At 42.3% G+C, this 27219-nt stretch overlaps 1 protein-coding gene across 1 annotated transcript in view; it reads right to left on the bottom strand.

Moving 5' to 3' along the window:
* alms1 (ALMS1 centrosome and basal body associated protein) overlaps positions 1-27219 on the bottom strand; it is a 114314-nt gene that overhangs the window by 16669 nt on the left and 70426 nt on the right. Inside the window, exons 12-16 of the mRNA XM_008122042.3 lie at positions 24591-25801; positions 13160-13277; positions 9492-9719; positions 4955-5202; positions 1917-2097 (exon numbers count right to left, since the gene is read on the bottom strand). Of these exons, the coding sequence (XP_008120249.1) occupies positions 1917-2097; positions 4955-5202; positions 9492-9719; positions 13160-13277; positions 24591-25801 (1986 nt within the window). The remainder of the gene's footprint in view (positions 1-1916; positions 2098-4954; positions 5203-9491; positions 9720-13159; positions 13278-24590; positions 25802-27219) is intronic.

The following is a 27219-nucleotide window of genomic DNA, read 5'->3' as shown; positions in this document are numbered from 1 at the left end:
TTGGATGTGTGCAAATCTTATAGAGTACAACCCCTGTATCCACAGTATTGTTACCCATGGGAAAGGGTCTACAGCTGGATGGGCAGGAAGCTGTGCCCAGACCTCATGGTTCATGCCCTCCTCCATCTACAAGGGGAGAGCAGAAAACTGAGGGAGCAGAGGACAAGGTGCTTTCTGGCACAGAAAAGAGAGACAAGAAAGAAAGAACTGGAGACACTTTCCAGTTTGGGATCTGGCTCTACCAGTCATCAAAATACAGCTTACTCCAAGTGATTTCACCTGTGTGCCACCAGCACCGATTTTTCAACAAAGCAATGCCTTTATCAGACCTCAAAGGATCTGACACCACATTCCAGGATTCTCACGTAAGGTCATCCACCTGCCACAGTGGGGCAGGTTGTTGGAAATTTATTTTTATTTATTTACAACATTTCTACCCCACCCTTCTCACCCGAGGGGACTCAGGGCAGCTTACAACAACCGGCAAAATTCAATGCCAAACAGATCAATAAAAATAGCAACACATCTAAAACCATTAACAATAATCCATAAAATACATTAGTCAGGCTTAAAACATATAGTTACTTAATAACATTCTTCCAAGGAACCATTGCACATAAACTTAAGTTCAGACCATGTCAATATAGTACTTATTCGTTAAATGCTTGCGCACAAAGCCATGTAATGGGAAATCCTCTCCCATTATCCCCAATAAGCCTCTGAGTAAGAACAGTGTTAAGACTTTAAATATATATATATAAAGAAGGTTTTTGTTGTGTGTCTTTATGTTATTTCTAACTTATGGTGACCTCAAGGCAAACCTATCACTCAGTTTTCTAGGGCTGAGGGTGTGTGACTCGTCCTATGCCATCAGTGGGTTTCCATGACTGAGCAGAGAATCAAACCCTGGTCCCCAGACTCATATAACACAATGCTCAAAGCACTAAACCATGCTGGCTCTCCCTAAAGCAAACATTGTAAAACACTTAACGAGGCGCAGGTTCGAGTCCGAGGAGCGGAATGAGCGCTTGCTGTTAGCCCCAGCTTCTGCCAACCTAGCAGTTCGAAAACATGCAAATGTGAGTAGATCAATAGGTACCGCTCCGGCGGGAAGGTAACGGCGCTCCATGCAGTCATGCCGGCCACATGACCTTGGAGGTGTCTACAGACAATGCCGGCTCTTCGGCTTAGAAATAGAGATGAGCACCAACCACCAGAGTCAGACATGAATGGACTAAAGCCTTTGCCTTTACCTAAAATTAAAATGCTATGGGCAAGTGATGCCAAAATCACAACTGGCCCAAACTTTTGTCTCTTCTGGGTCATCACTGTTATCACCAGCATGTGCTGGGCTACTTTGCCTATGAGAAATATATCCATGAGAGAAATGTTTGTGAGCATATATTCCTATAGGTACATACCAATGCAGTGCTTGATCAGAGGTTGGTGCTATTATTAGTTGCTTGACTCATAACAAGATCGCCTTCCAAGACTACTGCATATTTCCCAGAAGTTTTCATTCATATTCATAAAATAGTTTTTCAAATTGGCTATTAAGCCCATGTTATGTCCTCTATTGGAGCAATATATGGACATTATATAGTAATATGGAATAGTATTGTGGCCATAGTACAAAAGAGGCCAAAACCCAGTTAGCTAGTCACAAGTCAAGTAAACTCATTCCATCAACTTTTGAATGGTAGGCAAACACCTAGGTATATCCAGCTGATTCAACGGCTCTGCTCTAGTCAGGAATAACAATAGGATTTGGGTTGGAGCTTTAGAAATATATAGGAGAAAGCAGCACATTTGGAAGCTCACCTCTTCATTAGAAGTCAACATTTTCCTGCATGCATGCACAGACACACACACATCATATTTTTATACTATAAGACTATACAGCAATGGGGAAGCACCTCTGTTTGGAAGAAAAACTGAATTCCTGTAGCTTCTCCTCTGTTCGGGAGGATTAAATAAGTTTTCTCTCTCGCCCTGAAGCATATTCTGTAGTTTTCTTTCTTCTATGATGAGCTTGAGGCGTTTCACACGCTCCCCAGAGCTAGAAATGAAATCGGGACGGCGCAGCGCCAGAGCTTCCTGCGTTGGGAAAGGAAAAAAAGAAGAGTTGCTCAGAACCTCAGCCCAAGGATGATGGGGAAGGGGGGAGGGAGATGACATAAATAGCTAACCCCATTAACAAAGCACTGAAGACATGCCTTAGAAGAAGGGAAATATCCCCGCAATATACAGAATACTGCATCTATAAAACGGAAGAGATCTCTCTGCGGGTCTTGTTAACAAATGCTTTGATGTTGGACAACCAACCAGAAAGATGCCAGGCTGGGAATAAGCGCAGCTATGTATTTGTAAAAAGGATAAGCACTTAAGATTAAACAAGCAGGATGGAGACCTAGCAAGGCCCAGAAGGAGCCGCCAAGCAATTGGGGAAGTCTCTTAGAAATTGTAAATCTAATGGATATGGAAGAGAAGGGGAGAATTAAAAATGTTCAAAGGGGAGGGGGTCCCATGGTTGGAAAATATGCCAAAGTGCAAGTGAGAGCAGAGATGGACACGCTTCCCATGCTCACAACTTGACTGGATGATTTCATAATAGTCCAGTTTTAGCCAGGAGAAACTCTGGACCATCACCTGATGGCATCACCAAATTGAGTTTCTGGGCTATTTCTAATACAGCACTTTTTGCCTCACTTGCCCAATGCCCAGCAGCAACTCTTTTTCTACTGACACACTCTATGCTTGTGATGGGTATCAAGAAAGTAGACTGCCAGGATTAACTATGCGAAAGTCTGGAGATCCAAGGAAAAACCCACAACTGATCAATGGATATTAAAGATAATGGACACTATGAATATGGATGCATTGACCCAAACAATAAAATATTTCCAAGGAGTGAAAAGTAAAAAAGACAGATTGGTCACCATTAAAGAAATATATGTTACAAAGGAAAATGAAAATGTTAGTAACGATTTAGAAGAAAAAGCAAGAATGAAACAAAATAAGGTCTAGTTAAGAGTAGAGGAAGCCAAAATGGTTATTATAGGAGAGAAATGAATTTGCCGCAAAGAAGGAGATTGGAGGTCGACGATATCACTTATTCCCTCCCTGATTTCCCTTACCCAATCACCCTTAGTGTTAGATATATAGAGTAGAGTAGACCTTTAGAATAGAGCTATCCTTTCCTACTTTTCTATCCCTACAGATTGTTCCCCCACTTTTTAATGTATCACTTTTGGAAAATATGTTTCACAATAAAAATTTAAATTAAAAAAAAGAAAAGAAAGTAGACTCCCCTCCCCAAGGGAGATACAGCAGGCTTATTTTCTACAACTCCAGATATTAGGACACAAGGGCACAGTGGATTCCAGTCGCAGAAATGAGATTCCACCTGAATATCAAAAAGAATTTTCTGTTCAACAGTGAAATACACAGCTGCCTAGGAGTCCAGGGGAGTCTCCATCTCTGACAGTTTCTAAACAGGGATGGGATGAGATTTGACTGTGTATTCCTGCCTGGCAGAAGGGGGTTGGACTGGATGCCCTTGGGATCTCTTCCAACTCTATGATTCTAGAGCCAGGCATAAACACTAGGGGCTTACAAACAGTGTTAAGACTGCTTTTTCTCACTGGTGCACTGTTAAGTCTATGCTAGATCCCAAAGGTTGTGGAGGGTAACTAAGGCAGTGAAAGAACTAGAATCCAAGCCCGGTAAAGAATGCATTAGATAACTGGGCATGTCTAGACTGGACAACAGCTTCCTTGTATTCACCTTTAAGGAAAGTACATGTGATAGTTTGCAGCTATGCTCTTCTGTTGTCCCAATCTAGAACAAGAGCTGGGAAACTACAGTCTGTGGGTCGCATGGGCCCCCCCAAAGCCCCCCAATTAAAAAAAATCATTTCTGGATGACTTTTTTCACCTCAAAACATTTTTGCATCAGTTGACACCATGTACAAAAGCAATGATTTCGCTCAGCCACCCATCAAAAAAATAGACCCCTGGTTGACTTCATCTGAAAAGGAAAGAAAATGGAAAAGTGGTGCTGCATCACTTCCAGTGCTCCTGAGAGATAAGGAGACTATGACCAGTGAGGCAAAACAAAGGCCCTTCTTCCCCCAAACAGTCTGATCCACAACAGAAGAGGAAAGTGTGGAAAGCAAGGGAGCTGGATTCCCCAGGAACCATGGAGTAATATATACAGATATTCTGGGAGCGGAATGAGCGCCCGCTATTAGCCCCAGTTCCTGCCAACCTAGCAGTTCAAAAACATGCAAATGTGAGTAGATCAACAGGTACCGCTCCGGCGGGAAGGTAGCGACCCTCCATGCAGTCATGCCAGCCACATGACCTTGGAGGTGTGTACGGACAACGGCGGCTCTTCGGCTTAGAAATGGAGATGAGCACCAACCCCCAGAGTCGGTCACAACTGGACTTAACGTCAGGGGAAAACTTTTACATTTACCCTTTGGGGTGAGAAGGGTGGAATATAAATGCTGTAAATAAATAAATAAATAAATAAATAAATAAATAAATAAATAGTGTTTTTAACACCCTAATTATTTTGAAAATATAGACAGAAATCTATTATTTATGAGGAGGTTTGTGGTAAAAAATGCCCACCAACTCATGGCCATATAATGCCCCAAATGACATCTAGCAGGTGCAAGGGCCATTTCCATAATATTTGGATCCTCTCCACAACCTCCTAGTGGTCTAAAAAATGATTTTTCAAAATAATTGAAAACATATATATTGGTCCATAGGATGCAACTTTGTCCACCCGGATCTGGAAAGAGCATGCATACACACATGGAGAGAGAGAAGGGAGGAAAGGAAGGATTTTTCCCCTCTATTGACCTAATAAGATGTTCAATTCATCCAGCAGCCAAAGCATCCAAACACACAGCAATAGCCCACAGGAAGAGTCTGGTTTTTACCTGCAGTGTTATTTTCACAAAAGGCGACGGTGGATTATTCTCGATGTCTCTCGCTGGGACCGCCAGACGCACCTGGAGGCCCCCACGGTCCTCCTCCTGCCAGTTTTTCTCCCGGAGAGGCTCACGCCAGGGCTTCCCGCTCGGCAGCGGTTCAAACCACGAAGGACCTGGTTCAGGAACACTGATGGATGCAACTCCTCTCTTGGGGTCAGCCTTTAATTCCTCCGTGGGAACAAACCAGGAAAGTCCTAGGGGAGTTGGGGGAAAATGTGCTTTTAAAAGGAATGAAGCTTAAATTGTCCACTGTTTTTGGAAGCGTTCAAAAGTAGGGAGTTCACTCTACAGTTTCATGTTCACATGGGGCAACTGTGTCTACCAAAGCGAAAGATCTGGTGTTCACAGTGGACACATGCACACCTCCATTGCAAATGCAAATTTTCCCTCTGAATTCTGCTTTCCCAGTTAAGGGTTTCAGTTGATTTAACAATAAATAGGAGCCCTGGGAAAAGTGACTAAGGGCCCTTCCACACAGCCATATAACTCAAAATATCAAGGCAGATAATCCACAATATCTGATTTGAACTGGATTATGAGTCCACACTGCCATATAACCCAGTTCAAAGCAGATAATGTGGGATTTCATACAGCTGTGTGGAAGGGGCTTAAGAAAGTCTCATTTACTCTGTTGGGATTTACTGCCGATACTCTCCAAATGGACTGAACTACAACCCCTATTATCCTCAGTCAGCAAAGCTCAGCACATTATGAACCACTTTATTCTCAGGTTATTAGATAATTGTTGGGCTTTAAAGGTATTTTTAATTACATTAATTGTATTTTAACTTTATATCCATCCATATATTTAACTGTTTTTAATTTTTTGTATTTTCTGTGTTTTAAACTCTTCAGGTTGTGTGATATTATTGTGAGTCATTATGGAGGGATAGAATTAAAGAGAACAACAACAATAATAGATTCACTAACAAAGCATGGCCAACATGAAGGAACAAACAAATTCTCCTCTTACTGCACTATCTTTTACACAAAGTTCACTACATGGATTAAATTCATCAAGTGTTATATGGCTTTAAATAGCACATTGTTTAGGCTTGGAGTTTTCTTAGACTAATTCTCTTGTGTCTGGTAAATTGAAATATCTTCATTTAACCTTTCTACCTGATCTTTCTATCTCTGATCTTTCTTTTTGCTGGCTAAATGGTACAGTGGTTTGAGCACTGGGCTATGGCTTTAGTGACAAGGCTTCAACTCCCTGCTGGATCATGAAAATCCACTAGGATGAGTCACATGTTTTCAGACCCAAAAACCCATGGTAGGTTTACCTTAGGGTTGCCGTAAGTCAGAAACAATGCATTTGTTATGTCATTGCTAAATCAACTTCCTTTTCTTTACTATCAATAGTTTTACATGTTCTACAGCTGCTCCAAGGGTCCTTTTTGACTATACATCATCACATAAGCGCATTAAGCACTGTGTGATTCTTTGTCTATCTCGATTAACTAACATATCAAAGACATGAATGGAAGCAACAAGGGTAGCAGTGCCTACAGAGCCTGTCTGACTGCACCAGCAAGGAATGGATCTATCCATGCCAGCTATGGGAGAGAATCTCAAGATCTATCTTAAGATCCCTTGCTGATATCAAAAGACAAAAGACTGCAATTTTTGTTTTAAGTCCCGCTGCCCACCTGGGGGCAGCAAAGTGTCTCTGATTAGCTGGACAGCAAGTGAAGCCATCAGAGGAGAGGGTGCAAATAGAAATAACGATGAAACAGGAGCCACTTCTCCCGAATACATTCAGTTTCCCCTTGTAGGGTCAATTTGCAACTTTCCATATGTGCTCTGTTCATCCCTAATTGCTAGGGGTAAATTAGATAAAGCTTTAATGCAGGGGTCCCCAAACTATATTATTTTATAATATAATATTTTTATATCAGTTTTAACAATATAATATATTGTATATACATATAATATTGATAAAATATTATGTTATACAATATAATACTAATAATAATACCATATAATAATATTAATTATATGTTATATATTACATATAATATTACAGTATAGTGGTATAGTTCAATATAGTAATATATAATGCTAATATTATGCTATGCTAATATAATATATTGTATGTACATACAGCTGCTCTGAGTCCCCTTCGGGGTGAGAAGGGTGGGATATAAATGTAGTAAATAAATAAATAATTTTAGACTTAGGCTCACCCATAGTCTGAAATGACTTGAAGGCACACAACAACAACAATCCTTGACTATCTCATTGGCCAGTAGCAGGCCCACACTTTCCATTGAAACCCTGATAGGTTTATGTTGGTTACAATTGTTTTCATTTTTAAATATTGTATTGTTCTTTCATTGTTGTTGTTTTGCACTACAAATAAGACATATGCAGTGTGCATAGGAATTTGTTCATATTTTTTTCAAATGATAATTCGGCCCCTCAACAGTCTGAAGGATTGTGGACCGGCCTTCTGCTTTAAAAGTTTGAGGACCCCTGCTTTAATGCAGCCTCACATTTTGCTTAACACCCTCGTGCCTTCAAGTCTTTTTACAATTCATGGCAACTCCCTAAGGTGACCCTATCAGGGGTCTTGGCAAGATTTGTTCAGAGGAAGTTCGCCTTTGCCTTCCTTCGAGGCTGAGAGAGTGTAGCTTGCTCACAGCCACCTAATGAGTTATCATGGCTGAGCAGAGATTCAAAGCCTGGTCTCTAGAGTCATAGTAACACTATATAAAGGCCTTTCTCTGCCAGCAGGCATTTGAGGAAGGATAAGGGGCATACTGCTGGGCAGGTGTGGGTGAGATTGGGCGAGAGGGGAGGGAATGTGAGTTTTAAATGCTATTTTAAGTATATCTGTTATATTTTAACTGTAGGTAAAGGTTTCCCCTGACTTGAAGTCCAGTCATGTCTGACTCTGGTGGTTGGTGCTCATCTCCATTTCTAAGCTGAAGAGCCAGTGTTCTCCACAGACTCCTCCAAGGTCATGTGGCCGGCATGACTACATGGAGCACCGTTACCTTCCCACCAGAGAGGTACCTATTGCCTATGTTTTACTTTTTGTACTGTATACGGCATTGAATTTTGCCAGATTGTGAGCCGCTCTGAGTCCCTTTGGGTGAGAAGGGCGGCATAGAAATGATGGAAATAAATAAATACTCACATTTGCATGTTTGCAAATTGTTAGGTTGGCAAATGCTGGAGCTAACAGTGGGAACTAACCCCGCTCCCTGGAATCGCCAACCTTTCAATCAGTAAGTTCAGCAGCTCAGGAGTTTAATCCGCTGCGCCACCGGGGTCTCAGTGTTTTAACTGTGTTTTAATCTAAATCCACACAGTAGTATTTAATTGCTTTAAAAATGTATTCACTTTGTTTTAAATTGTGACCAAAGCGTGTGATTGTTAGCTGCCTTAAGTCACCACTGGGAGAAAGGTGGGGTATAATTAAAGTAAATAAATAAACAAACAAACACTCAAACCACAGCACTATACTGGCTCTCTAAGGCAACTATATCACAGGGTTTTCTGGGCAGAATTTGTTCAGAAGAGGTTTTTCTTTGTCTTCCTCTTAAGATGAAAGGGTATGACTTAACGGGGGATTTTTTGGGATGAGAAGGGATTCCTGTTCTCCAGAGTCATAGTCCATCACTCAAACCACTACACCACTTAACCAGGAAAAATAAAGATCAGAAAGTTGAGTTAAATAAGGTTATTTCAAACCACTACACCACACTGGCTCTCTAAACCTCTACACAAGTACTGTTAGCTTCCTGTGATATCTAAACCTAACTTAAGAGAACCAAGGCCAGTGAAGGAGCGAGGAAAGCTTTCCTGTGCAGGTATCCTTTGACTTTACATCATTAGGGTTAGGATGCTCTTAAATCAACTCTGGATTTCTTGTGATGTGTATAGTCTCCCCAAATATCAGGGAGACATACTGTCTTCACTGTAAGGCCCTAAATTCATGTGTCAGTCATGCCACGTATGTAAGGCCAAGGAGTCATCATTGTGCAATGGATGTATTCTGCAGATATTGACAGAAGCAAAGTTGTGCGGACAGCATGTTTGTGACTTGTGTGGTTTGGAGCTTGTGTGGTATGAAGCTAACACTGCACATGGTAGTCATGCATCATATAATTTCCATCACGAGTGTGCATTCTATACCTGGCAGGATTGTTACGTATTATAGCTGTGCTTCTTATTATTTACATGCAATGCCACTTAGTCACTGATGCATGTAGCACAAATGTTGGTTATTCTCCCAGTGGTTGTATGAAGCTTCTAAAGCAGGCATGGGCAAACTTCAGCCCTCCAGATATTTTGGACTTCAACTCCCACAATTCCTAACAGCCTACTGGCTGTTAGGAATTGTGGAAGTTGAAATCCAAAACACCTGGAAGGCCAAAGTTTGTCCATGCCTGTTCTATAGTCTAGAATGGGGTTGGACTGAATGGCCCATGGGGTCTATTCCAACTCTAGGATTCTTATAATCATCACAGACCTTGCGGCCACTGAGACTTGCTCTTCCCTGGCCGTTTTTCTGCAAAGAAGCCATTTGGTTGCCTCCTCGGTTTGCTCTTGCTCTCTGAATTGCGTCCGTTCACCTCGTCTTCCATTCCACTCTCAAGGTCAACTTGAAACCTCGCCTGGCTGGATGTCGGGGTGGGGAAAGTCAGGCCAACGTCTCGCGTGTGCTTCTTGGTTGCGCTGTTCACAATCTCAAAGTCCCCTAAAGTTTGAACAAAAAGAATCCCATCAAAACACGGGAGGGGAAAATACTTTTTTGGGAAGACAACTCCCCCAAATCCCCAGCCAGTGCAGCCAAATACTGTCCTTTCTAAGAATTCTGGGAGCTTATGCAAAACAAAAAGTCATTTTTCTTAGTTCTACTAGTGATGCAGCAATTGCTAAGATTCCTCTGGAGGGCCCTCCCAGCATATGGGAGGGTTGGATAGCACAGACCAAATAAATCTTGAGCAAATTTGGCAAAGGCATCCTATCCTCTAAGGGACGCTGCCTGTTTGAAGAGTGTGCATTAGGAAAGATTTTAATTGAAACAAAGGGAAAGAAACAGACAATGCCAGTTGCTTTAGAAAAAAATACAGAACGAGAAAGAATTTAGCTAACTTTCCTTACACTACAAAGGATTTAGGTAAGAGTTTTAAATTTTCTGTGTAGGATGGCACACCTGGAGCACTCCCAAAAGATGCCCATCCAACTTCTGCTTAAAGACCTCTTAAAAAGAAGAGTCTGCCATTCCACCATCAAACAGTTCTTACAGTAAAGAGGTTCTTCAAAATATAGGCTGAGTACCCCTTACCCCTTACCTGAAATACTTGGAACAGACGTTTTGCAATTTTGCGTTTGGGGAGATTTTGGAATACCTGAATGTCCATACAGGTGCATAAAGAGATTTCTTGGAGATGGGACCCAAGTTGAAATACAAAATTCACCCATGTGTTATACACAAAGTATGTATGCTCAAAGCCTGAAGGTCATTTTATATAATACTAGCTTGGGTACCTGGCAGTGCCCAGGTTATTTTAGAAAGGCATTGTTTGTTTTGGGGTGTTAGGTAATACCATTTAATTAATTAGTAACACTGTTTATTAGAAAAAAGCAAGTCTTTGATTTCTTTTTGTATGAATGCTCCCATTAGGAAATATACAACGATGTGGGTGAACTACAATTCCCAGAATCGTGCGTCAATCCTCCCCAAACCAGACCTGCATGCACACCTAGCCATGTTGGATCTGTGTGTCAAGTGTGGTCCAGATCCGTCATCGATTGGGTTCAGTGTATAATATAATACAGGTTTTGGAGCTCAATGTTCATGGAGCTCAATGTAACTGCAATGTCAGTGGAGGAGAATGCCCTTGGAGGCTTCTCAGGAACTATAGCTTATTTCTGGGGGCCAGAGACTCTCTGTGTACAACGATGTGGGTGAACTACAATTCCCAGAATCGTGCGTCAATCCTCCCCAAACCAGACCTGCATGCACACCTAGCCATGTTGGATCTGTGTGTCAAGTGTGGTCCAGATCCGTCATCGATTGGGTTCAGTGTATAATATAATACAGGTTTTGGAGCTCAATGTTCATGGAGCTCAATGTAACTGCAATGTCAGTGGAGGAGAATGCCCTTGGAGGCTTCTCAGGAACTATAGCTTATTTCTGGGGGCCAGAGACTCTCTGTGTAAGTGGACGCCTCCACCACATACACATTTTTCACTTTTATGTGTATAGATTTTAAAATAATTTTGTACATGAAACCAAAGTGTGTGTGCAGTGAACCATGATAAAGCAACGGTGTGACTATTTCATCTATGTGTTCAACTCTGGATTTTTGTGTGTTTCTGATTCTGGAATTCCAGATAAATGATGTATTTGAGTCTATTTGAATGGAATTTATTATCTTATACTTCGAACCTACCGGTTTCAACCCCCAAAGGAACAGGGATGGAGATCCCAGTATTATTACGCTTCAGAAGAATGTATTTCGGAAAAGAAGCCTGACAGTTTAATTCTGAAGTCTATTTGGACTCAGTAGCTTTGACAGCAGTTCATTAACTCCATTTAAAAAAAACAGCAGGAAAGCCATGTTGAAGTGTGTATAATAAACAAGTTAAAGGTAAATAGTAAAGGTAAAGCTTTTCCCCTAACATTAAGTCTAGTTGTGTCCAACTCTGGGAGTTGGTGCACATCTCCATTTCTAAGCTGAAGAGCCAGTGTTATCCATAGACGCCTCCAAGGTCATGTGGTCACTGGCATGATTGCATGGAGAACCATTACCTTCTCGCTGGAGCAGTATCTATTGATCTACTCACATTTGCATGTTTTCAAACTGCTAGGTTGGCAGAAACTTGGGCTAACAGTGGGAGCTCACCCCGCTCCCCAGATTCAAACCACCGACCTTTCGGTCAGCAAGTTCATCAGCTCAGCAGTTTTATCCGCTGCACCACCAGGTGCTCCATAGTAAACAAACCAAAGTACTAAAATAGGTAAGAACTAATTGATCACAGAGGGCTTCTTATTGAAAACTAATTAGGAGCTGCATTGGAAACATTTGGCTCTACACACAACAAAACACATGCATTTGGGTTGCAGGAAAGTCACTGCACAAACAGATGGGCGGTGCCAAGTTACGTCTGGTGAATGTGCTGCATTTAATTCTGCTGCCTTTTGTATAGGGAAACAGTCAATTCCTTCTCAAAATTACTAGCATGGACTCAGAAGCAAGGTGTGAAAAGCAAATATTTCAACTTTTTTTACTTCGTCTTGGAATCAGGAGCTTTAAAATTAGTACACAGTCACACTGACAAACCTTATTTATAATCATAAACATCAGATATCTGTTTTGGTGTGGAAACTATAATATCCAGTACTGCTGGTTAGAAGACATCCCGTAGATATCTAAAGACAACTCCCATGCTACATCTCAGTCTTCTCTTCCCCAAGATAAACATATCCAAATCCCTAAGCTTTATAAAGCTGGATGTGTTCAGATGGTAGGGTCTCTAGACCTCTTCTCATCTTGGTAGCCCTCCACAAAATACATCCCAACTTATTAATAACCTTTTCAAGAGATGGTTTCTAGAAATACAGTAAGGTCAGACCAAATCACTTTTGTTCTTCTTACTAGCACTATATTGTTCTGAAATAACTGACAGTTATAGCTAGCCCCAGCTTGAAGATGTATTAAGGCTATTCCTCAATTGTGTAACTTACTCCATTTTGGAACAGTCCTTGCCCTAGATCAGACATCACAGGGGGGGGGGAAACAAAGGAAAATTCACTTCCTTTGTTTGTTTCAGGAACAATCAACCCTTGGATCGTCTTAGCAGAAGTACTGACACTTATCTGAAGCCATATCAAAGTTTTTGGCTACCTTTGCAAGCAAGATAAATACCCTGTGGAACAAATTGGTCCTCCAACCAAGATTTATTAAGAGGCAAGAGCTGAGAAGGCCCAGAGTAAGAAGAAAGAAACTGCCTGCTGATACTGAAGACATTAGTATAGACAAGAAAAGTGCTGTTCTCTTTGAGTATTTTGTAAGGTGTACCCAAAAGAGATTGCTCTGGGAAAAACCCAGCTGACTAGAAGATCTCTACAAAGAGATAAAGCATGCCTGCCACCCAATAGGGAGGAGGATCCAGATCTAAGCTACTCACCTGCCTGAATGGCCTTATTTAACATACGCGTACTCCGCTTGCCGTTGAGGGCAGAGCTGGGTCCTCGGGTGCCGCCGGCTGTGGAAACTGAGTCCGACGAAATAAAAGAGTCTGTTGCCTAGAAGAAAAAAAGCAGACAGGTGCATAAGCATTTCAAAGACCTGAAAGTTAATTTGGCACTCTTTGAGAATCACAGTCTCTGTTACACACACAAACACACCACATTGGCTCTGAAACACTAACCAGCTACCCTTTCATAACATTACACTCACCAACCATTGTATCTCTACCTATCAGTCATATAATCACGTCAGGAGTTCTAGCAGTCATAAAACTCTTGTTTTTGTGAAAATGACTCTACTAGTTCCAGATAGAGAACCATATATCTAAAAGAACAGTTGTAGTGACCTTCTACTCAAACAACAACACACAGAGACTTTTGTTCTTTCCCAAATAAACAGGAAGGATTTTCTTTCTCCTTTGTTGCAACAGTATACGAAGTATATATAAAATATACAAACTTTACAGCTTCTTCTCCCTCACTACTCACAGCAGCAATTCTCCAAAACACCATCAGTCTCAACAACCCTCATCAAACTTACTCAGTATAACTACAACCTATATACTTCACCCATTGCATTAGCCACCACACCCTAATGACAGTGGCTTAACTCTTTTACAGGTGGTTAGGCCAGAGGTTCTAATTCTGCTATCACTTAAAAAACGCCAGGTAATTTCCAAATCCTGACAAGGCAGCCAGGCAGGTGCACACATACACACCAGGCTTCAATTTATGCCTGATTCAGTAGATCTGCGGTTCCCAAAAGATGTTCCGCAGAATCATAGGGTTTCACAAAAGCATCATAGGGGTTCTGTGAAAAAATCTTTTGCCATGACAGAGTATGAAGATCTTACTGAAATTCAATGTACCTGTTTTAAAAACAAAATATGAATCTTTTTATTTCCAAACCTAGGTAAAGGTAAAAGTTTTCCCCTGACGTTAAGTCCAGTCGTGACCGACTCTGGGGGTTGGTGCTCATCTCCATTTCTAAGCCGAAGAGCTGGCGTTGTCCGTAGACACCTCCAAGGTCATGTGGCCACTGACATGACTGCATGGAGCGCCGTTACCTTTCCGCCAGAGCAGTACCTATTGATCTACTCACATTTACATGTTTTCGAACTGCTAGGTTGGCAGGAGCTGGGGCTGACAGCGAGCGCTCATTCCGCTCCCGGGATTTGAACCTGGCACCTTTTGGTCCGCAAGTTCAGCAGCCCAGCGCTTTAACACACTGTGCCACCAGGGGCCAAACCTACATAACACAAAACACCCAAGTAATAGGAATAGATGAAAGAAGGAAGAACATTGTGGGTTCACAATGCTTAGGGACAGAGTTAGGGTTCTGCAGGAAACTTAGGAACAGAGTTAGGGTTCTGTGGGCAGAAAAAGTCTTATGAAGGGTTCCAGACTGAAAAAATGTGGGAACAGCTGGAGTAAATAATAGCAGCCCTCTTCAAGGGTGTCATGATTTCTGCATCACATTTTTTTACAGCACAAGAGGAAAGGTAGCAACAGCAAGTATGTTAGTTCTACTCTTTCCATACGGCACTTCAGAGTCCTGGATCAAGAAGCGAAAGTGGACTGAAGATGTCCCCTGCTTCAGAAATTCATTCCAATACACAAAAAGAACAAGAATAGTGACAAAGGGGAGATGTGTGCTCATTCTTAACCTCCCTCCAGGTGCTCTAAGCCCAAGCTCCAAGCTGAGGAGATCTAGTTTGGACTTGAATCCCAAAATTTCTATATGAGCTTGCCTGAGCTTTAAACTCTTCAAGAGAGTTTCTCTCGGCCATACCACCATCACAGGAATGTTTGGTTAGGATACGAGATAGAGAGCCTTTTTGGTGGTTACTCCTAAGATGTTGAGCTCCCTTCTCCAGGAGACCTGGTTGGTCTTCTCCCATCTGTTATTCTGCTGGCAAGTAAAGACCTTCTAATTTAAGGAGACATTTGCTTTTTATAATGTTGCAGCAGATGGAGCTGGGAGCCAGCATGCATAGTGGTTTTAACATTGGACTTTGACTACAATTAGGATTCAATCTCCCCTGTTCCTTATGGATACCCATCTGTGGGCAACCAACTCCCATTGCATTCACTGGTGTACTAATTTATTTATTTATTTATTTATTTACCATATTTATACCCTACCCTTCTCAACCCCAAAGGGGACTCAAGGCAGCTTTACATACAGGCAACTATTTGATGCCTTAAAACAATGTACAATGAAAATAAACATTTTAAAATTAAATTTAAAAAGGATTAAAACACTTAAAAACATTATAATCACTATTAAAACCATGCTATCCACAATCGCAATCCAAGCCATTCCAGTAGTCTCTAAACATCAGTCCAGTATCATAGTCTTCACAAGCATAAACACCTTGGGCAAGAACTTTTTCACCTTGCAAAAAAGTAGGCAAGGCAAAGATGATGCAGAACAGATCAGTCCTAATGTGCTACTAAGTGGAATACAGCCTAAAGCCCATTGTCTCAGAAATTAGTAACATCTCTTCTCTTCTTAAAGACTTGCAAATTAATAACTGCTGTAATTATTTATGTGGTAACAAGCTTCTGGATCCATTAAAAAACTCCATGAAAAATCATAAGCAATCTCACATGCATTTCTATTTTGTTTAACGCATGCAATTTTGGAAGCAATTTCCCTGACTTAATGCAAAACAACATTCAAAAATATGAATCATTACATTGCGGTTTGTCTATTGTTTCATGAAAGGTGAATTTAGCAAGTCTTCATCTGTCATTAACAATGGGGAAATGAAAGCACTCCTTATCCAAACATTTTGGGTTGGTCCAGTTTAAAGCCAATCTTACCTTTCCCTCAGTTGGCATTTTCAAGTAATTTCTTTCTCCTTTGTGGCAAAATGTTTTATTATAACAAAAATTGCACAACTAAGGCTGTCATCTTTTTCCCTGGATAAACATACCAATATACTTCCAGCTTTTCACTGAACTTTAAAATCTTTCCTTTCGTCTCTCCCCTGCATGCTCCCAACATTTTTAGTTCTTAATTTAAACTGTTGACTCAGACATTCACATGCAAGTCCAGATACTGTAATCTAGCTGCTACCTTATCGGCAAAGTATATAAATTACCTTAAACACGTTCATGGAGGCTTCTAATTATAAATCCTGTCATGTTGATTCATTTCAAAATTATAGTCTATTTCTGATCCTATAAATGATCTTTAAGTTATAGGTTGCCCAAGACCCGTGTCTGGCACCCTTTGCTCCTCCACAGATGTTTCACCTTCAGCTCCCAGAAGGCCACCAAGCATGGCCAGTAGTCAGAAATTCTGGGAGCTGAAGTCCAGAACATATGTAAAGGGCCAAGTCATGAACTTGCAAGCAGTCTAGCCTGGTGGAGCAGCAATTCCTTTCTTGCCGTGTGCCATTCCTAGAAACTCAGTAGAGACCTGCAACTGATGTCTCATAGACCAGCACTAGTACCATGTTGAATAGTACTTTCCTAGACCATCTTATGTCTTGCCATGCCCCTTGCCCATCCTATGCTTCCAGCATCATTCATGGATCTTAGGGTCCTGATGTAACTCTGGATGGATTCCAGTCTTCCAAATACATCTTCCATATACAGGTCTCATGTGGTTGATATTCAACAAACAAAGACCAAGAATGAAAAAAGCAGTAGCTATAGTAACAGGACACTCCAGTACGCTATTCTCTAGTAGAGGATGAGATAAGCATTCAGGCTGCAAGTTTTGCATCCATGCCTCACCACTCAAACTAGATGATGCATCAAGCACTTAATACAGGCATGGGCAAACTTCAGCCCTCCAGGTGTTTTGGACTTCAACTCCCACAATTCCTAACAGCCTACCGGCTTTTAGGAATTGTGGGAGTTGAAGTCTAAAACACCTGGAGGGTTGAAGTTTGCCCATGACTGATCTAGTAGGTTCTTTAGAGGTTCCCAAACTGTTCTGTAGAAGGCTAGGGTTCCACAACAGCATTGCAGGGGTTCCACGAAAACTCTCACAAATGTTTTAAAAATCTTTTCCATGCCAGAGTATGAAGATCTTGTAGAAATTCAAAGTATCCCTGCTTTAAAAACAAAATCTGAATTTGTGCCACTGAACGTCTATTGCGTACGACTGATAAGACATATAGCGGCCAATAGCAGGAAAGGCTATTTGAGCAACACTCCCCTTCATGTCCATCTATTGATGTGAATCAAGCCTTTTAGCTCATGTTTACACCAAAAACAAGTTTAAGAATAGGTTGGATACTGCTCCAGATTGATCTATTCAGCTGCCGGACATAAAGACCAGTTTCAAAATTATTCTAAGTACAAAAATGAAACAATTTCATTCATTGCAATAGGTATGGAGCATGTCTTGTTGTACTGTTCTTTTTACCGAGACCTTCGTAAACATTTTATAAATTAAGTTTTAGAAAGTTTACCAGGGAGATCTGTAAGGTTTTGTGTTGATTATCTTTTGGCAGACCAAGACCCCAAAATTACTGCCAAAGGTGCTAGCTTTTGTGCAGCAGCAATAACTTGTCGGTACAAGAGGTTGTCACAGTTTTGGAAGGTTTTAATATTTACTTCAGCATTTACCTTTGTCATTTTAGCATATAAATGTTTTATATCATTTTAACTACCACATTCAATACTGTGTTTTAACCTTGCTCTTCACTGTGTTTCTTAATATCTAATTGTATACTTTTCCACGCTATTCTGATGCTTGTACATTTTCTGTTGCTGGTCATCGACTGTAATAAATAAATATATATTGTAATAGGTATGAATCAAATATTTTCCTGTACCAAAACAAAGGTTATGGTTATATTAAAAATGTTTTCTCTTTATTTCCAAGCCTTCTACATTATACAAAGCACTCAGGCAATAGTTGTAAGATGAAAGAAGGAAGAACTTCGTAGATTCCTGATGCTTTGGGGCAGAGTTAGGGTACTGTGGGAGGAAAAAGTCTTCTGAAGGGTTCCTTAACCAAAAAATCTGGGAACTGCTGCTCTCAGGCCGAACATGGACACAGTGTAGGTAACTTACAGAAACTGTCTATGTGACTGAGCAGGGGATAATGTCTGTGTGAAAAGAAGGGGAACAAATCCAAGCACACCTGATGGGCTCATGGTTCGGTGACTAAACAACAAGGCCCTAGATGTCTTATACTAGTTTATGGCAACAGTGGAACTGTGAGCCGTCAATGGGTCATTCATTTTGCCTCCCGACAGAGACAACATGTTTGGAATGGAATCAAGAGACAGGCAGGCATTAAAATGCTTGAATTTGACAAGTAATCAATTCCCCCCAAAGTAGAAGTAGTTCTTTTTGTTTCAGCAGCTTAAAGGTCCAGTGGGACCTTAAAGACTCAGACATTTATCACAGCATGAGCTTTTGTAGGCAAAAGCTTATATATCTATTCTTTTGCTCCAATAAATATGCTAGCATTTAAGGTGCCACATACGCATTGTTTCTGACAGGCAGCCATATCCCTTTCTCGTCTTGTCAAATAATTTATTGGCAAGCAGATGATGCAAACTGAAATGGTTGCTGCTTTTCAAATAAAGATCATGCTCAGAAGGAGAACATTTTCTTGCAGGAAAAAAACATGAACTGAACTACACAAATCTTAATTGCAGAGTAAATATGGATGGCTGTTGCTTAAATGCCATGCCAATTAATGACAACATTTCTTTACTTTTTGTAGCAAAGCTATTACAACACACTTTGTCACATTAATTTTTTTTAATTAGGGAGACACATTACCGCAATAGGAGATTTTGACTCCTATTGCAATAATTAGCATCTATTAATAACTTTTAATGGTAAACCAAAGTTGGGCGATAAAAGAGGAGCACGGATCCACACTCATTAGTCTCAGAAAATCAATCAGACGCTGAAGCGTCCATTTATACATTTCAAGCACGTTAATTCAATTTGGAGGCAAAGCAGCAGACAGTTACGCGGCGTGTTGTGCCTAAAGAGGGTGGCGGACCACTTACGGCTCTCAAAGGTTCTATAAGATATTCATGGCATAATATAATATAGTTTCGTGGAGACATGGGCCAATTAGTTCCTCAGCAAACTACAAAGTGTTCATTACTTTTAAAGCCCTGCATGGTTTGGGCCCAGGTTCCTTGCGGGATTGCCTTCTTCCCTGCAATCCGCCCTGAACACTCAGATTCTCTGCAGGATATTCACTCCGGGAAGCCAGGACCAGACCAGCCACAGTCACCCAGAGGACCTTTCTGTCAGCTGCCTCTCGACTGTGGCATGACCCGCCAGAACAGATCTGACAGCTAAACATGCTGTCTGAATTTTTAAAAGTATTGAAGACCTGTCTTTTCTGGCAGATCTATCCAGTCGATTCAAAACTATGGGTTTTAAACTGACATGTATATAGGTATGGATGTTTTTAATGTGCCACTTTTTGCTTTAATCTTATGTTTATGTGTTTTTAATCTATCTATCTAGTTATCTATCTAAAAGTCAAAGTATACCTGTCCGTACCACAAAGGCTGTTACTAGGTGAAGTGGCCCTCTGTGATATCACTGGGAAAGAAAGGTGATGTGTGTATGAGGGGAAGGAAGGAAGGAAAGAAGGAAGGAAGGAAAGAAAGAGTCACAAAGAGAGCCATGTTGCCACGGAGACATTGTGAGGTAGTTGTGTGTTTTTAATTATATATTGTTTTACCTTGCCTTGGTGGGGGGGGGGGGGGGATAAAAAATAAAATAGAATCATAGAATCATAGAATAGTAGAGTTGGAAGAGACCACATGGGCCATCCAGTCCAACCCCCTGCTAAGAAGCAGGAAATCGCATTCAAAGCACCCCCGACAGATGGCCATCCAGCCTCTGCTTAAAAGCCTTCAAAGAAGGAGCCTCCACCACGGCCCTGGGGAGAGAGTTCCACTGTCGAACAGCCCTTCTCACAGTGAGGAAGTTCTTCCTGATGTTCAGGTGGAATCTCCTTTCCTGTAGTTTGAAGCCATTGTTCCGTGTCCTAGTCTGCAGGGCAGCAGAAAACAAGCTTGCTCCCTCCTCCCTATGACTTCCCTTCACGTATTTGTACATGGCTATCATGTCTCCTCTCAGCCTTCTCTTCTGCAGGCTAAACATGCCCAGCTCTTTAAGCCGCTCCTCATAGGGCTTGTTCTCCAGACCCTTAATCATTTTAGTCGCCCTCCTCTGGACGCTTTCCAGCTTGTCAACATCTCCCTTCAACTGTGGTGCCCAGAATTGGACACAGTATTCCAGGTGTGGTCTGACCAAGGCAGAATAGAGGGGGAGCATGACTTCCCTGGATCTAGACGCTATTCCCCTTTTGATGCAGGCCAGAATCCCGTTGGCTTTTTTAGCAGCCGCATCACATTGTTGGCTCATGTTTAACTTCTTCCCCACGAGGACTCCAAGGTATTTTTTGCACACACTGCTGTCAAGCCAGGCGTCCCCCATTCTGTATCTTTGATTTCCATTTTTTCTGCCGAAGTGAAGTATCTTGCATTTGTCCCTGTTGAACTTCATTTTGTTAGTTTTGGCCCATCTCTCTAGTCTGTCAAGATCGTTTTGAATTCTGCTCCTGTCTTCTGGAGTGTTAGCTATCCCTCCCAGATTTGTGTCGTCTGCAAACTTGATGATCGTGCCTTCTAACCCTTCGTCTAAGTCGTTAATAAAGATGTTGAACAGAACCGGGCCCAGGACAGAACCCTACGGCACTCCACTTGTCACTTCTTTCCATGATGAAGACGACGCATTGGTGAGCAGCCTTTGGGTTCGTTCGCTTAGCCAATTACAGATCCACCTAACCGTAGTTTTGTCTAGCCCACATTTTACTAGTTTGTTTGCCAGAAGGTCGTGGGGGACTTTGTCGAAGGCTTTACTGAAATCCAGGTACGCTACATCCACAGCATTCCCTGTATCGACCCAACTCGTAACTCTATCGAAAAAAGAGATCAGATTAGTCTGGCATGACTTGTTTTTGGTAAATCCGTGTTGACTATTAGCAATGACCACATTTGTTTCTAAGTGTTTGCAGACCACTTCCTTAATGATCTTTTCCAGAATCTTGCCTGGTATTGATGTGAGGCTGACCGGACGGTAATTGTTTGGGTCGTTCTTTTTTCCCTTCTTGAAGATAGGGACCACATTCGCCCTCCTCCAATCTGCTGGGACTTCTCCTGTTCTCCAAGAACTCTCGAAGATGATTGCCAGTGGTTCTGAAATAACTTCCGCTAGTTCCTTCAATACTCTTGGATGTAGCTGATCTGGCCCTGGGGACTTGAATTCGTTTAGAGTGGCCAGGTGTTCCTGGACAACTTGTTTCCCTATTTGGGGTTGGATTTCCCCCAATCCTTCGTCCATTCCATGTTGCTGAGGTTGAAGATGGCTTTCTTTTTGTGAGAAGACCGAGGCAAAGAAGGCATTAAGCAGTTCTGCCTTTTCCCTATCCCCTGTCACCATCACCCCATCTACTCCTTGCAGTGGCCCTATCGCCTCCTTTTTCTTCCTTTTTCTACCAACATAAGCAAAAAACCCTTTTTTGTTGTTTTTTATGTCCCTGGCAAGCCTGAGCTCATTTTGCGCTTTAGCCTTGCGAACCTTTTCCCTACAGGTGTTGGCTATACGTTTGAATTCTTCTTTGGTGATTTCTCCCCTTTTCCACTTCTTGTGCATGTCACTTTTGTGCTTTAGCTCAGTTAGAAGTTCTTTGGACATCCATTCTGGCTTCTTTGCACTTGTCTTATTTTTCTTCTTTGTTGGCACTGTTTGCATTTGCGCCTTGAGTATTTCACTTTTGAAAAACTCCCATCCATCCTTAACTCCCTTGTTTTTTAATATCGGCGTCCATGGAATGCCGCTCAGTAATTCCTTCATTTTTTGGAAGTCAGCTCTCTTAAAGTCCAGAATGCGTGTTTGACTTGTCTTAGTTTCAGCATTCCTTTCTATTGCAAACTGCAGGAGCACATGGTCACTTGCCCCTAAGGATCCAACCACTTCAACTGTATTGATCAGGTCTTCCACATTTGTTAAGATTAGATCAAGAGTTGCTGATCCCCTTGTTGCCTCTTCTACCTTCTGGACCATAAAATTATCTGCAAGGCAAGTGAGGAATTTGTTGGACTTTGTACTCTTGGCTGAGTTTGTTTTCCAGCAGATATCGGGATAATTGAAATCGCCCATGACTACTATATCTCTTCTTTGTGCCTGTTTGGTCAGCTGTTGACAGAAGGCTTCATCAAGTCCTTCATCCTGACTCGGAGGTCTGTAGTAGACACCCACGACAAGATCTTTTTGAGTCCCGGTTCCCTTGATTCTTATCCAGATGCTTTCAAGCTGGTTTCCCGGATTACAGTCTTGCATTTCTTCTGCAACGTAACTGTTTTTGACATATAAAGCTACTCCCCCTCCTCTCCCCTTTGTTCTGTTTCTGTGAAAGAGGTTATAGCCCTCAATGGTTAAATTCCAGTGATGGGAGTCATCCCACCAGGTTTCAGTGATGCCTATGACATCGTATGTGTGGTGCTGTGCTAGGAGTTGGAGTTCGTCTTGCTTATTTCCCATGCTCTGAGCATTAGTGTAAAGACATGTAAGCCCCTGTGACCTCCCCTCGAACTGTTTATTTGGGATTATTGTGCTCTCTGTACTTGGTCCTTGCTGTGTTTGTGCAGCCCTCCGTTTAGCCTTACGGCGGTTCCCTGTGGTCGTGGGTAATATAGTGTTCGCCAGGCTGTTGTTCCCCTCCCCCAGTGGATTTAGTTTAAAGTGCGCCTGATGAGGTTTGTGAGTCTGTGTGCAAAAAGATGTTTTCCTACTTGTGTGAGATGCACCCCATCGCTTGCCAGTAGTCCATCCTCTTGGAAGAGTAGACCATGGTCAAGGAAGCCAAAATGCTCCTCTTGACACCATTTTCTGAGCCAGTTATTGACCTGTACTATTTTTCCGGCCCTTGTAGAGCCATGTCCTACAACGGGGAGGAGGGATGAAAAGATCACATGTACATTATACAGTTTTAGCTTTGTTCCCAGAGCTCGAAAATCATTTGTGATCTTTTGAAAAGTATGCCTAGCGGTGTCATTGGTACCTACATGAATCAACATAAGGTGGGGAGGGTGATGGGGCTTTAGGAGCCTGCTGAGCCTCTGAGTGATATGGTGTATTTTTGCCCCCGGGAGGCAGCATGTTTCTCGAGCCATCCCATCCGGTCTGGAAATGATGGCTTCCGTTCCTCTAAGGATTGACAGGGTCCCTTTTGTGCAAGACAGTGTGTATGTCCCCTGAAGAGTGTTCCTGTTGAAGTGAATCATGTAGGTGTAAAGTGTTGTCCTCCTCCTCAACATCCCCAGTGCATTCATCAATGACAATCCATTGAGATACATCCGAGAGCCCATTACTCTCCCAAGGATGTTCCTGTTGCTCCTGGTCTATGATTGGGGATGGAGCATTTGCATGATTACATAAGTGTGACTGTGGTGATGCACTGTCCCTGTCAGGGCTATCCCCTGCGCATTGATCCAGGATGGTCCACTGAGTGGTATCTAAGAAACTGTGGTCCTCCACAAGATGTGTTTCCTGATTGTATGTTAATGATGTAAGAATTTCAAATCTGTTGTGTAAATGCAGCTGAGCAGAGGAGTTCTGTGGAGGCTGCCTGGTCCTGCGTCTCCTTCTATGGGTGACCTCCTTCCAAGCCTGAGGGTTGTCTACCTTTGAGTTGATCTCCCCATAAGGTTCCTGATCATGGTCTTGGTGGTGTTGGTGTGATGCAGGCTGCTGATCTACAGCAGCGTGTTGTGCAGTGTCCAAGAAGAGCTCGAGTGCCTGAATGTCCTTAAGGGTCTTAATACGGTGCTCGAGCTGTTGGATCCTCTGCTCCATCAGAGTCATCTGTTTGCATTTGGAGCAGATGTAGTTGTCTAGTTTTGTGTGAAAAAGCGGAACATGCCACAGCTGGTGCATGTGATGGGAATGTTTTGCTTTTGTTGCATCTCTTGGTGAGCGTGGTGGCCAAGTGGGATCTTTGTACAGTTAAGTAATATGCACGCACTTTATGTGCAGACTGCAACAAACCACGTCTTTGTGTATTTGTTTATGTTGCTTTGTTTCCTGTATGTACTGCAAAGGATAGTTAGTAAAGGTGCCTTTACTAACAACAGTCACACAACAGTTAGACTTTGACCACAGGAGCCAAGCCCAAACTCAGTTTAAAATCTTAGCCAAATCTTAGCCAAATCCTACCTGAAGCCAGGGAGCAAAAATGTCCTCCTGCTTCCTCTGCTTCTGCGAGAATCTCACTCAGAGAAAAGCTGTATATAAATAATTTTTTAAAAAGCAAACTCTAACAGGCTGATTTGCCTGTCAAGCGAGACAATCACATACCTGAGTGCTCTTTCCTGCTGGCTCCGAGAGAGCTGTTTTGGGGTGATCTGTGACCCTGGCTTTCCTGCTTCCCTTGGCCCTCTTCTCAGAGCGAGTCTTCTGAAAGCTGATGATGCTGTACAGCTGAGACAGTTTGGGGGAGATGTGCACTCGGTCCTGCCCAAAAGCTCGGATCAGCCTGGCTGTGTCAATGGTGGAGATGGAGCCACTCGCCTCCGTCCGAGAGCCACTTTCTGTCTCCAGCTGTGTCACCCCCGATTCGGAGGTGTTGTCGCTGAACACACTGGATCCTTTGACCGGCCTCATCTCTGAAGAGTCTTCACTCAGAGTCTCAGAGTCCTGGCACTCTTTGTTGTTTACATCCATGAGGCCAACCTCTTTGGCAGCTCCAACTTTATGGGGCCTCGATTTTGGTAACTGTGCGGCATTGACAACATCTGAGCTCTCTTCTACGGTGCTATGGGGTGCCAAGTTGCTTTTGTATGCTACTCTCCCTTGGGAGCTCATTTTCTTTGGCTCTTTTCCTTTTGCCTCTTCTTGGAAGTGGCTTCTCTCATTTTTGGCAGGCACCAGAAGTGAGTGCCTAACAGGGTTTTGCAGGAGTCTGGCTAATCGATCAAGTCGCTCTACCAGAGACAGCTCATTTCTGCTGCTGCTGATATCAGGACAGTGTTGTAGCGGATGCCGCTGCTTCTGGCGGTCTAAGTATTTAGTCCAGAGTTCATCTAAGCCTCCCGTAAAATGTGTGTCTCTCCTCACTGGGTGATCAACCACCAGGTTCTCCTTTAAGCCAATCCTTTGGTGGCCTGGAAAAACAGGCTCTTTCACCACTTCATGACCTGTTTTCCTACTATCTGGTTGACCTGCCTCTTTCCTTGGTGAGTCTGTTTCAGAATCCTTGCTGAATGGTAATTCCTCAACAAAACTGTAGTCTATTTCAGCTGTCAGTGGAGAAAACCTCTCATCTCCTTTCCGATGATGCAGCGAGAGAGGGGCTTGGCTTCTCTCGGACGTTCCCTTGTGCTGGAAAAAGTCTTTGGAAGACGTGGCTGGGTGCTCTGGTGCCGAGTACTGCCTCAAAGCCTCACTTCCAGAAAGAAAGTCAATTTCATGCTGAAGAGGCGCTGGTTGGTGCAGGTAAAACTCACCAGGCCTGAAGACTGAATGGGTAGTTTTGACAGATTCTATGGGGGCTCTGGTTCTGGCACTATCTACGCAGCAGGAAAAAAAAGACAAAATGAGACATTTCAGTTATCAGTCACAGCTAGAAAGAAAGAGCTACTTGCCTTACACAATTATTCCCATTCTAAATTCAGCATGCTCTTGCTTCACTAGCTCAAAGCAGACGTTATACAAGCCCACTCTCAATAAGCACGTCAACAATACATTGCAAAGTGCATCTAGAATCCAACAGTAGTTAAAAATATCCTTGTGCATTCTAGAGTACTGGTGCCCGTTCGGCTAGTAACCAACGAACAAGCTGTACATATATCCCGTCTTTTTACAGGAACATGATGCAACCTTTGAACAAAATGGCCTGGAGATTGAAACATCTTCACAAAGTAAGATGTGCCTACAGTAAAGAGTTTTAGTTAAAGGGGAAAATACTACAGAAATACACAAGAGAGGTTTATAAAATTAGAAATGCTATAAAGAACAAAGACTATTTTTCTCTCAAACCATGGGGATTTGGAATTATGTCATGAAAAGATCTGCAGAAAGACAAAAGCACATCTTAGCACGTGTCACACAGCTCACTATTTCCCCATCGTGTGGAATTATCTGCCCATGTTGCATGGAGGATCTCCAAATTACATGTCTTTTGAAAAGAACTACAATAGATTCACCATAGTAGATCTAATCATGATTATCATGAGAGTTAAAACAAAGCCCTCGGAAGCTCTCTGGACCAGATAGCTGGGTACAGAACAGAAGTCAAAAGTTTAGGATTGGGCATTAGTTTATGGGAAGGCCTCATTAACCATTCTGATCTCTTCTGGACCTTCAGTTTGGCCAGAGATTGGCGCAGCATTTCATTATTTTCCAGCCAGTGTAACTTACATGGCTGTGTGGTGCTTGTTATGTCCAGTTGTCCAAGTGCTTGAGGATAAGATTCATTCCCTATTAATTTGTTGTTCCGGCTTCTGCAGGGATCTGCAGAGGGGGGGAGGGGGGTTGTTTATGCTTGTGGCCACCATTCGCTTATTAACTGCCATAATTATGTCACTGTGCTGTGACCTGCTTATTCAGAATACCGCATAATAGAATTATTTTCCTCTCTAGTGGCAGAAGAATCAGCCCACAGCAGAAAAAGCAAACATCCAGTAATTCTTCCTTCAGGAAGTGAAAACACACACTCACTCGGGGGACAAATTTCATCTTATGTGCTGTAAAACTATCCTCAGATCAGCTTTAAGGAGGTCCCCAAGCTCATTTTTTAGTATCTAAGATCGAGTCACTCATAATGATAGCTGGAAAGCAAGCAGCTGGATGAATTTTCTCCAGGGTTTATTACTGAAACAGAAGGTTAATAGTGAAAGAACTGCAGTGGGAACAGGGCTTGTGAGGCATGAGGTGGACCAGCAACACCATTCGAGGATTGGGATAAAGGAAGAAACTCTGCCTTTTA

This window comes from Anolis carolinensis, chromosome 5 (genome assembly GCF_035594765.1).
Source record: "Anolis carolinensis isolate JA03-04 chromosome 5, rAnoCar3.1.pri, whole genome shotgun sequence".
In the NCBI taxonomy this organism is placed as follows: Eukaryota; Metazoa; Chordata; class Lepidosauria; order Squamata; family Dactyloidae; genus Anolis; species Anolis carolinensis.
The sequence above is the reverse complement of the archived record's forward strand: the minus strand, read 5'-3'. Positions and strand labels throughout refer to the sequence as shown.